We start from the raw sequence: 12,353 nt of genomic DNA, 5'->3' as shown, positions 1-12,353 counted from the left end.
ACACTCGCAGTTGTGCTAATGTTTATTTCCCCGTTCTTACAACGTTAGAGTATGCTCAAATAGAGCCATTATGGGAGGTCCGGTGCCGTGACGAGTCGGCAGTCTTTACAGCGCCGCTCTTACGGCCAAACTGCACCTACGTGTGCCGGCGCGCGAAAGCTCGCACTTAGGCACCTTGCGTTTGCCGCGCCGCGCGAGTAATGGCGGTTTGAACCTACAAGACGCGCGCATGCGTGCGCCCACTTGGCTCACATTTGCGCCTTGGTAGACATCGTTTCGTCCGGTACCTCGTGCCAAACATACTCAAGCCAGGACAATGCATTAGCAATCATCCTGTTGCTATGCGGACGCGTCTTTTTAGGCCTACGGGCGCCGGAATCGCAGAAGGATCTCAGACATTGGACGAGCTATGCGCTCATAACTAACGTTTCAGGTGAGTTTAGAGAAAGTTAAAGCTCATTTCAATAGTTACTGGCCATCAAACTGAGTGAGAACGTAGCCATCACGAACGAGAATTCACGCTGAAGCGGGAGCTATAAGTAGCGCCGTGTTGGACAACGCTATTTCTTAGCCTGCGTAAACATTCGATATCTGTGCTCGAGCCCCACTGCGGCCTGTACGATCTGTCCCACACCATCTGCACATGGGTGAAGTACCTGGGCGCGAGATTTCGCGCGCCGGAACGCGTACGTGTAGTTTGGCCTTTAGGCGCCCGTTCCTGCGCTGATCGCTGGCGTGCCTCGGCGTCGTATACCTCGCAACCGAGCGAATGAGCACAGCGAAAGATGAAAGCCAACGCGGAGCGAGGCCGGCGATGAAAGAAGAAAGCATAAGGCGGAAAGCGGAGGAGGAGCGGAGGTGACACGGCCTGTCCATGCGCTGAGCTGCCGGCGGCCACGGCATCCGGCGCCGCGTGGGCGAACTGATCCGCGCTTGCGGGTGTGGCGTGAGGTGGGGAGGGCTACGCTCGTCCGCGACGTCCGCTGCTGAGGTCAGTCCGCGGTACCAGCGTGTGTGAGGGGGATCCCTTCTCCTGCAAGGGACGAATGACGACAGGCTACGAGTAGTACTCGACGTGACGCCCCCTTTGGTGCTGTTGCCGCCGACACTGGGGGCACCATTTCCCCGCGACGAAGGGCCGCTCTCGTCGCTGGTGGAACGAAAGCGTGTGAAGAAAAGCGTAGCGCCTCGCAAGGCGGGCTGTGCGGCGACGATAGCTGCGATATCGATGCTTAAAGTCAGGGTGGGGGGGGGGGGGGGGGTGCAGGGTTGTTTTTCAAGGAGGCGCTCAGCCCCCCCTCGGCAGGTCAACTGTAGCACTGCGGTACCTAGTCGACGAACGCTGGCGGTGATTTTATAACCAGTAGTGCCTTGTGCTGGGCAATTCTAACTGAAATTTTACGGTTGAGGTTTTAATAACGGCTAATTGGTTGATGCGGCATGAGCAAAAACAGGAAAGCAGGTATTGTCGTACTGCTGCATGCATTTCCCCGAGGCACTGCATCTGATCGTCAACACCCTTGTTCAACTAAGATCCATGGCACATCATACTGTGTCATGGGCCACCTGAGCGTGAAGCTACCTGCCCGTGAATCAGTGAAGGTTGACCATGGTTTCTTTAGGTTACAATTTACTAGTTAATTTTAATTTCTTTAGTTGTGCATTTCAGTGCTGTGTTATATCAAAGATGCATTCATTTTGTGTACTTTTGTAGGTACGTAGGTGTAAAACCCGAAAAATACAGGATGGATGGATGGATGGATGGATCGAAAAAACTTTATTCAGGTTCTATACATGGTGTTGCCACCTGCCTGGCTAGTCCCATGTTGGGACCGGGAGGTCAAGCCTCCTATCCCTGTCACGGGCGTACTGGAAAGCCACGACTTGGGGGACATGATCGTGGGATTTATTCATTCCTGGAAACCGATCCCGGGAAAAGCCAGGGCCCAGCGACCCACACTCTTAGAGCATATGTTCAAGTGTGCATATCTCCTTTTTGCATGCTTTTCATATAATATTCGTGTCTTCAATGTGCACGTCTTCATTTGTGCAGGTGAATAATATGACTCTGTCTGTAATTGCGTAAGTGTAACTGCTTGTACTCTATGTAGTCTAACGTGAAAGGGTGGAAACTCTCCCCTTCCTATGTAGTAATGTTTTGTAATTTCATTGTGTGTCATGAGTGTATCACTCTGTAGGTCCTCCAATCCAGCAGAATCAAAGCCATATGTAAAAGCGGCCAGGTCTGTAAGTTTGCGGGCGAGGCTGTTTGCCGATACATTTGTGTTGACGGGAAGGTCATCAAGTGAACCAAGGTTCGCCGGGAACCAATGAATGTAATGTGCATCGGTTCTTTGTGTTGCTTTAATTATCACCGCAGCCTGTGGGGCAATGTTTCCCCTGCTGAAAGCTCTGATAGCCGTTTTTGAGTCACTGTATATTTCTGTGTATCTATCATCTGTTAGTGCCAATGCAATGGCAACTTGTTCAGCGACTTCAGGTTTACTAGTGTAAACCGTGGCGCAGTTGGTGCATTTGCAATGATGATTTACTACTGCCACCGCAAACTTAGCTCAATCCTTGTAGGCAGCCGAATGAACAAAGCAGGCTCCTCTGCCCCATTTATCCATTTTCTTGAGTAACGCCCTGGCTCGTGCACCCTCCTGGTCATGTTATGCGTTGGGTGCATAATCCTGGGGAGCGATGCGACAATTCCGTTGTCTGCGAAGTCTTGATGAAATTTTGTGTACTTCTCTTCATCCGTATTGGGGTTGATCAGGATCTTGTCTAAGATTGATCTTCCCGTGCGGTTTGTAGATAGTCTCGCTATTTGTGATCTTTCTTGAGCCTCCTCGATCTCCATGGTCGTGTTTTGTACTCTTAACTTGAGCAATTTTCAGTGCTGGTTCGAATTGGGCGCCCCAATGCACTTTTAACAACCTTCTTGATCGCCCTATCAAGCTTCTTTAGTTTAACTTGCGTCCAGTTGTACATGGTAGCGGCATATGATATATGACAGAGTACGAAATAGTTGATTAACCTGATGAGGTTATCTTCTTTCATGTCCTTGTATCTTCCTGCCATGCGTCTGATCATCCTATAGGCGTTCTTCGTTTTAAGGGAGATTTTCATGAGCTCCGTATGGTTTCCACCGTTAGCATCAATGAACAAGCCTAGTACCCTGATCACTCTGGCTCTGGATATATTGACACCATTTTGTGTAAATAGGTGTATATCGATTTCCGACAGAAGTTTCCAGCCGTTAGGCCTGCCCTTTTTTCACATATATAAACTAACAGTTCCGATTTATGTGGGGAGCACCTGAGTCCACTGGGTCTTAGGTATTCTTCCACCATCCGGATCGCTTCAGTCAGCGCGCCCTGTATGTGTCCATCACTGCCAACAGCACACCATATAGTGAGGTAATCAGCAGAGGACGGGCGGGATCACCGAACCTTGGGGTGTTCCCCGACCTCCGAGCTGAACCACTTCCGAGTTGGTGTCTCGGACCTTTACCCTTGCTGTGCGTGCTTATAGAAATGATTTGACGTAGTTATACATCATCAACCCAAGTCCAATGTCTTCCATTGTTTTGAGGATGTACTCATGCTTAATGTTGTCGAACGCCTTTTCCAAGTCTAATCCGAGTATGGCCTTAGTATCTCTAGAATATGCGTCGAGTATGTGGTGTTTGATTTGTTTCATTGCATCCTGCGCGAATAGTGCAGACCTAAAACCCAGCATGTTGTGAGTGTATATGTTATTGTCCTCTAAGTGGTCCTTTCACCTATTCAGTATTGCGTGTTCAGCGACCATTCCCACGCATGATGTAAGTGAGATTGGCCGTAAGGTCCCCAAGATGGGGGGTTTACCCGGTTTCGGTGTTAGTATAACCTGTGAGGTTTTCCATTCTTCTGGACTTCGCCTGAGCTCCATGCTTCATTGATGAAGTGTGTTAGTGATTCAATGGACGGCTCGTCGAGATTGCTGAGTGATCTGTTCGTTACTTCATCCGGACCAGGGGCTGACTTTCGATTTCGTTCACTCAACACCCTTCGGAGGTCAGATTTGGTGAAGGGTTTGTCAAGTTCAGGCTGAAGAGCTTCCCTGTATTCTGATGGAAATGGTTGGCCTTGCTCATCTCTAACTGGTAGGTATTGGTCAATTAGTTACTTGGTGACTGTTTCGACGGTGTGCTCCTTAAGGGCTATGTGTATGGCTCGGACAAGGCTGTGTCTCTGGTTGGCTTTAGTGCCCTCTCCATCCAGCTGATGCTTGAGGAGTTCCCACGTCTTTCCATTCCTTATTTGCCCATCTATAGACTCAAAAAACTCATCCCACGGTTGCTTGCAGAAGGTGTTAGAGTGTTGTTCAATTTGTTTGTTAAATTCTGCGATTCTTTTTCTCAGCCTTCAATTGAGCCTTTGGTTCCGCCACCTTTGGTTATGGCTTCCTTGGTCCCTCATTAGTGTGAAAGTTTTGAGTCCATTGCCTCCACATTAGTGTCTGTAGCAGTCCTTTTGAACGCTGTTTTGATGTCCCTTCTGATGCCCTCACACCAGTCTCTGAGGTTGAGTTTGGTGATTTATTTTCCGCTTTGTGTTCTTGACTTACGAATAGGTTCCAATCTACAACCGCGAATTCTCTAGTTCTGGCTTTCTCAACGCCTAGTTTGACTTCTATTACGTAATGATGGCTGCCTAAATTCATGTATGTGTTAGTCCATGAAACATTCTCTGTGTTCTTAATGAATGTAAGGTTAGGTGTTGTGTCTCTGCAGACACAATTTCCGACCTTTGTAGGGTTGTGTCTTATCCGTGATTCAGACTAAGTCTAGCTCATCTGCGTGGTTACATAGATTCCTGCCCCTGGCATTGGTCCTAGCGTACCCCATAGCTTGTGGGCTGCATTGAAGTCCCTTAAACGCCGCCCGTGACAATATAATCAGAGGTCTAATTCCAGCTATATTAGTAGCCTTTCCGAATATTCTCTTGAATTGGTGTTTCTGGTGCTTCGGATTGCTGTAGATGTTCAGCACGAATAAGCTATTGTTCCTTTGATTTTTGTGTGAAGCTGGTACGACAACTTCTACCATTAGGTACTCTAGATTTTTCTCCTTGATGTATAAATCATGTGGGATGTGTGTAAGCTGTTTATGTACAAGCCTATATAGGCCCCTACCGTACGTTTGACACTCTATGATCCGGTAACCAGTGAGTGTAACATATCCGTAGCTTGTCTCCTGAAGTGCGATAATATCCGGTTTAGACTGAATTAAACTAAGGCATTTCTGTAGGACAGTACGTTTGTTGTGCGCTACCGCCATTCAACTGCCATATCCGAAATTCCCTCTAAGTGTGAGCCATATTCCATATTCATCATCCCCGCTTTGTGAGTTAGTGTAGCTCTGAGGAATGATGACCCGCACTGTTCTCTTACGTCCATTGACATAGTCATCATTTCCATGGTATTGATTCTTTCACCAAAATCCTTTAGCCCCTTCTTAGAGTCATTCAGTGCCGTCTGTAATTGGCCTAGAGAAGAAGACCGAAAGCGGATGCGTTTCACGTCGGCTCCGTAAACTTCGAATGATTGCCGGCGGTTTTTGGACTGGCACGACGAAATTCACATCTCAGGAGAAGCAGCAAGATCCAAGAATCACCTGGGCACCTAATTAACCAGGTTGGCTATTTCCACCAATCATTTCGAACAGTTTGCCACGCCGACTGGGAAGCCCGAGCCTAGCGATAGCATCCCCGTCGAGCATATCCTATGTGCGGGTATAACACACGATAACAGTGATGCAGCCTCAAACAGCGACAGCATCCGCGCGCGCTGGGAGTCTGCGTTGCTCAGCTCGGACCTGCAGCACCAACTCTGGGCCGTCCAGCGAGCCAAGGAAGCCGCCAAGGGGCAACAACCCTTAGCCGAATCCTAGGCGGGGTCTAGGCCCACCCCACCAAATCGCAGGGTACTCAATAAAGTGATTTGAATGAATGAATGAATGAATGTCATTGCCCCACATTCATTGTCATTTGTGAGACACAGTTCATGAGCATCTTCACGTTGTCAGCGAAAGACGCCAGCGCTTCTTTTACTTCCTCTGTGTTTGAGTGTTTTTGAGCTTGCTTTCAACAGCCGCACGCTTGGTTGACATGGGGCCCTGAACAGCAGGGGCGGGGACAGGGACTTCTTTTTGTGTGTTTGTACTATCTGTTTTCTCCTTGTTTAGCCTCGCTTAAGAGGGTAAACAAGCAGAAAATTGCCGTTAGGTCACTAAATATGTTATGTTGCAGCCCCTTCATTTCTGCGTTCTCTCTCATAAGTGCTTCTGTTTCACGATCCCTACTTTGCTCTGGGGGCGGGTCACAAAGCATGGCACTTACCGGACCGGTTCGCGCGTCGTCAGCCCAGGCAAGCCTGGTTTTATTGGTTCCGTTGTTGGGCGGCGTCTTGTTCATTATTGCCGGTCCCTGGACTTTGTAGACCCACGTGGAGCCGTTGCTTCCTTCTCCGGGTTTCGATGTGGCCGGTTGGCGCTGATTTCTTGATACGGATCGCGACCTTGATGTGGATGTGGATCTGGGTCGGGATCTAGACACGCTTCTACCCCTGGAGCGTGAGTGATTTCGGGACCTGACGTGGGACCTTGATTTTGGCTGCGCGTCGTTCTTGTCCTCTGTTATCGGTGGCTGTGATTTTGGCTCGCATGTGCTCAGGTGGAGCGGGCTGTTGTCTTGCTCCTTGTTGACATCGGTTGCTATTGCTCTCTTTCTTCTGACCACGTATAGAGTAGTATAGTGCTGTTGACGCATTTTGTCCCCCGTTGGGTGTGGATCACCGCACAGTTCACACGTGGGTTGGCACTTATGCTCCTCAGTCGGATGAAGTGCACCGCAGCCTCTGCAGATTGTTTCTTCTGGAGAGGGGCACACGTCAGCTCTGTGACCGAGCCGACAGCAAGCGTAGCATACGTCCACTCGCTTCTTGTATAGTGAACATCTTACAAGCACCGGACCGTATCTGACGAAATTCGGGACCTTGTGACCATCAAAGGTGATGATCACCGTACCGGTATTCTTGGTTCCTTTAGCGGCGAGCGTCAAAGGGTTTCTTGGATTGGCTATGTTCTTCTCCAGCTCCGCCGGACCATCTGCTACGTCAGTGCTTCTTATCACTCCCTTGCACGTATTGCTATGGTGCCGCCTCGTATGCATTGATCTTGAAGCTGCATTCGTCCGGGTTAATTGATCTTACTCTTACATATTTTTCGCATTCTCTCATTCCGGCGTACTCGACACCAATATTTTTTGGTTGATGTTCGGGCATATGATGTCTGACGCAATCTGTTCCGACCTCAGACCAACTGCTTCAATGATGACTTTACCTATCTTGGTGGAGCCAATGTTGCTAATATTGAGTCCGCGGCGTCGTCGGAGTGTGATTTTGAAGTGATCTTGGGGCATGTATGGCATGCGGGCGGCCTTCGCTATCCTATTTTTGAGGCTACTGCCGTTCTCGAATGTTCTAGGTAACGTAGCCATGTGAAAGATAGCTCCAGCTGAATGCTCGCCAACGCCAGATCTGGTCAAAATTCACTTAGAAACTGCTGCCTGCCATCCGTACTCTTTGATGTACTCGTCTGGAAGTATGACATCCCCTTCCATCATGACTTGCATGTCTCCCTCGCCTCCTGTTGCCACACTCAAGCGCCGCCGGCCCGCCTCTACGTTAGGCCTAGCTCGGCGGTGGTGGCGTTGGCTCGAAAAAGTATCTTATAATGGCGAAAAGTCCACCCACCGTAGAAAACCTGGTGTCACCGTGATCCTCTCGATGTTGTCCGTCGATTGATGTAATCTGATCAAGGGTACACACTGATCAATTGGTCAAAACCGATGTTGACAGCGGGAGCCGATCTTTCTCCATCAGGGTGTTAATTTTAAGTTTTACGAAATTTTTATAAATCGCCTGTGGCAGGTAGCATACTTCACAACATTGAGCTGGGTTATTCGATGAGGATGGCATTAATAGCATTAGAAATCGAAACACATATCCACGTAATTGCCAAAAAATCACTAATTACCTTTTTAGTTAATCTCTTTACGAGAAATATTGCAATTCACAAAATGTTGCCGCTGAGCTTGTCAGGCGTATCCACTTGGAATGAATTTTCAAGTTGCGTGCGTAACTGTTCGTCTGCGTAGTCCACAGAACACACAGGGAGACGTGTTTGCTTGAGGCGTTGTTGTGCGTCATTGATCGTAACTTCTGAGAGGGTTGAGCATTATAATTGCCTCACACGGCACATCACATCGTGACAGTAGTGTTAAACTTTAATTGAATTATGGGGCTGTACGTAATTAAAATATTTCTAATAATTGTACGAATAGATTGTATACATACATTCGCGGTATGCACCACGTTTCGCTGTGTAGTGAAGACGCTCCTGTTCCTCGCGACGCTTTTGTCAGGCCTGGGTGTCCTCGACGCTGAGTGCACGCTTTAGAGCCATTTTGCTGGGGCGTCTTTGCGTGCTCTTTCTGCATACGTGGCCGTCACACTGAGACGCCAGCTCCAAGCGCTCTCTTAAGGCTATAGACGATCGTAATGCTTACACCATCACAGCCCAGCACATGCATTTTTGTCACACAGGAACGCACGCACAGCACGTGCCATACGCAAAAACAGTGTGAAAAGCCACCGCCGCGGCGCCGCCGGGATGAATGGAAGGATAGATGCTAGACGTGTGCCCTTTGGAATGGGGTGGTGGGTTGCGCCATCAAGCTCGGTGTTATATTGTGAAATGTCCAACCTGTCATAACAAAAAAAGAGGAGGACTTTTAATAACCAAACTTTCTGAGCCCCCATTGGGAACTTTGTTTTTAGATGCCAGAGCATCTTATGCTCAGGGCAGTGTCCGTTCTGCGGCGTCCGCACCCATACTGCGCATGCGCAACTCTCTCTCATTCTCCTCTCATACGCAGGTGTGCGCTCTTCTCCTTCCCTCTCCCCCTCTCCGCCACAGGTGCGGCGCAGCAAATCATTGCATATAACTCTCTCTCTCTCACTCTCTCTCTAAGGGTTCGCCGGTAGGCGGCGCAAGTGTCGCGGCGCACTATAAAGCGCACGTTCGCTGTGCTCCCGTCACTCTCTCTCTGTGCAACGATGTGCGAAACGCCATGAACAGCGTCAACTTCGGCGCTAGTTGCAGCGGCAGCGCCACCGCCGCGGAGCAGAGGAAGGCTCGGGAAGCCGAATGTAAACGTCAGCGTCGGCAAGCAGGACCCCGAACTTAGGGCCAGGGAAGCCGAACGTCAACGTCGGCAGGAAACTTCTACGGAAGCAACACGGGCTCGGCACGCCGAAGTGGAACGTGAGCGTTATCAAGCCAACCCCGAACTCCGGGCTCGCAAAGTCGAAGCGCAACGGCAGCCTCGAGCGGCAGCTCCCAATCCCGAAGCGACGAGGCAACGCGAGTCTGCGGCCAGAGCAGCAACACGTTCGAGGCCATCACAACGCCCGGGCTTCGACGGTGCTGACGCGCGGTTCAAGCGCGACTTCCTCGATCGGAGCTTCGGCCACAGCTGCAACGTGTGCGACCGGCTTTGGTTCGACAACAACCTTTTCGATGCATTTCTCCAGATCACAAGCAACCCACCACCATCAGGGGAACGTGGATAGACCTCGTCTTCGCAAATTTCAAACTCGACCCTCTGCAGCAAGACCCATTGACGCTACACTTCACCGGCCACAAAGCCATCGTCTTCAAGATACCGCGCGCACAGACGCTAGGAATCACGTACGATCTCTAAATAAAGACGCAACAACCCCGTACAAGCGTCTCCTCTCTTCTCAATACATTCTCTCACTCTAACTTTCATTGGGTTGTGTTGTCAAGTGAAACGAAAAGGAAACTCGATTCGCACCCCCCGAGATGCTTTCGCATCTTACCATGGTTGCCCGTAGGGTGAGATGATGTGATTTTGTACGTTGGTTGCCGTTCCCCTACTTCCACTAATATTTCAATCGCCTCTGACTAATGTGTATTGTGGACATGTTTACTTTCCACCTGCTATCGCTGAACCTAAGGGCTTTAGCAGGTTAGAGATGCCTAAATGGACCGCTGGGCGGATATCTTCACGTTCTAATAGCACATGCTCCATCGATTCCCTAGCTTTACCGCAGCAAGCACATGCTTCTTCTTTATTGTACTTCGCTTTAGAAGTTCGCGTTCTAAGGCATCCTGGTCTTGCTTCAAAAAGTAAAGAGCTTCTCTTGGAGTTATCGTAGGTTGTTTCTTTCGTATTCTCATTTTTCCTCTTGAGTAGTTACTCATGGAATGTTTATTTTACATTGTCGCCACTCATGAGATTATCTCAGTCTCTCCAGGATGTGCGGAGGTGACCATCTGGTGGTGTTGCAAGAAACCCAGCGGCACGCGCGGGAAGACCATCGCAGCAGCGCACAGAATTTCGGGAGAAGAGGCAAAGAAAAACTCGTTGCTCGAATGACCCACTGAGCGAAATGCAGCTCCACTAACGTGAAACCTGGGAAGATGCGAAGCATCCAGTGATGAGCGCTAATGGGCTCATACTGCCTTAAGCAATGGTTCATAACCCCGTAAACACGCCTCCCCATTACGACGACAGAAGAGAGGCTACGCTGGAATGATAAGCGCCAACGCAGCCAGCTGTGGAAGACGACGACGAACGCCGGAGCAGTGGCATGAGCCCATGCCGAGCGCGAGCACGAACCGCTTGCTTCAACGCAGCCAGCTGTGGAAGACGACGACAACGAACGCGGGAGCAGTGGCACGAGGGCGTGCCGAGCGCGAGCACCAGCCGCTTGCTTACCTACGACTACGACGACTAGGACGACGACGATTACGACAGGAGACGCCGACAGCCCGGGCGCATAAGGTGCTTCGCACCTAAAAGCTTCGCTTTAAAAGAGTCAAATAAACGTCCGCTTTAAAATGACCTACCATTTTCTACGACATAACTGATTCGTCTGGTTGGTTGTTGCTGCGCAATATCTGATGGTGACTCGCCAGATACCTACTTGTGCTCGTATATGTGTGCAAATGTTTAACAATGAACGCCCTTAGACCTATGATGTTCTATTTATCGCTTCGGCCTCGGCAATTTGGCTGTGGTTGTCGATAGTTTAGCGGTGCAAAACTAAGAGACAACAAACATTTATTCGTTTGTCTTATGCCCCTATAATAACGCAGCCGCCGCCCACGGCACTCGTACCCGCGTCCTATGTATCCGCTGAACAATGCGCTACCAAAAGCACTTCTAGTGGGCGCGCGGTCACGCACAACTGAAGATGACCTTGGTGGCGTGGCGTATTTTTGCAGGAGAACTCCGCTACCAAGCAGGAGACGGCGATTGCACACATATCATCACTGATGAACAGTATACAGAGAAGGTCAAGGCAGCAGTTGCAAATATGAATATGAAAGTGAGTATTCACGTCTTGACACTTTTGCTCCCGTGCTTACTTTTTGAAGAAATGCATAAATGCCTCTGGCCGGTCGAACTAAATGAAACCGCCAGGTTACTCTTCAATTTCACAGCATAAGGTTTCCGGGCAATTTTAGCGCTTTAGCCTCGTGCAATATAAAAGTACTACACGAAGCTGCCTATTAGTTTCTCATTCACGTCTAGAAAATAGTTTTATTGCGATAGCAATTATATGGACACTCAAAAGCAGATTTCTGCCGTCGGCGTCGCCGTGAGGTTCCGTATGACGTCAATGGAGATGAAATCGTCGCCGCGCGCCGGACGCTGTATGTGCAAGTGAAAGGGCGCGAGGGACGCGCGCTTTCAAGGGGAGTGAACGCACGGCGAAGAACAAACGCGCGTTCTGCGCTGTGCTCCCTTGAGGGCTGCAGAAGTAGGCGTCTCTTTCCTCCTCTACAATCACCATATATGTAGAGCAAACGTGCCTTCTTCCGACGCGCGAAAGGCCGTGGGGGAGGGGGGGACGGGGAGGGAAGGGAGGCGACGTTTAGCTGAGGCACCAAGTGCCTATTTATATCAGAGGCTCCGGCAACAGTCACCAACGCCGCACGCATTTTGAGCGAACGCGGGCAAAACGCCGACGGCGTCGACAACAGTTCTGCGTGTTGCCGGTGCTGCTGCATGTCCAAGTTTATGCAGCTGATAAAGCTAATATCATTACTCCGTATAGCTCTCTTCAAATTTGCTATCGCAATTGATGCTTCGCCTTTCAGGTGAAACTGCGACAACTTTTTTAGCAGGACAGCATCATAACTTTTCTAAAACAATTCGCATATATAGTTAAAAACTCGTATTAAATGTCAGCATAAATTTAGCGGTGAATGC

General features: G+C 49.6%; 1 protein-coding gene across 1 annotated transcript in view; it reads left to right on the top strand.

The window, feature by feature from the left end:
• The window catches only part of LOC119449056 (uncharacterized), a 102,482-nt gene that overhangs the window by 53,148 nt on the left and 36,981 nt on the right, over window positions 1-12,353 (top strand). The window contains exon 4 of the mRNA XM_037712248.2: window positions 11,363-11,466. Coding sequence (XP_037568176.1) covers window positions 11,363-11,466 — 104 coding nt within the window. The remainder of the gene's footprint in view (window positions 1-11,362; window positions 11,467-12,353) is intronic.

Source organism: Dermacentor silvarum, chromosome 4 (genome assembly GCF_013339745.2).
Source record: "Dermacentor silvarum isolate Dsil-2018 chromosome 4, BIME_Dsil_1.4, whole genome shotgun sequence".
In the NCBI taxonomy this organism is placed as follows: Eukaryota; Metazoa; Arthropoda; class Arachnida; order Ixodida; family Ixodidae; genus Dermacentor; species Dermacentor silvarum.
Note: the sequence above shows the minus strand (reverse complement) of the source record. Positions and strands in the feature narration are given on the sequence as shown.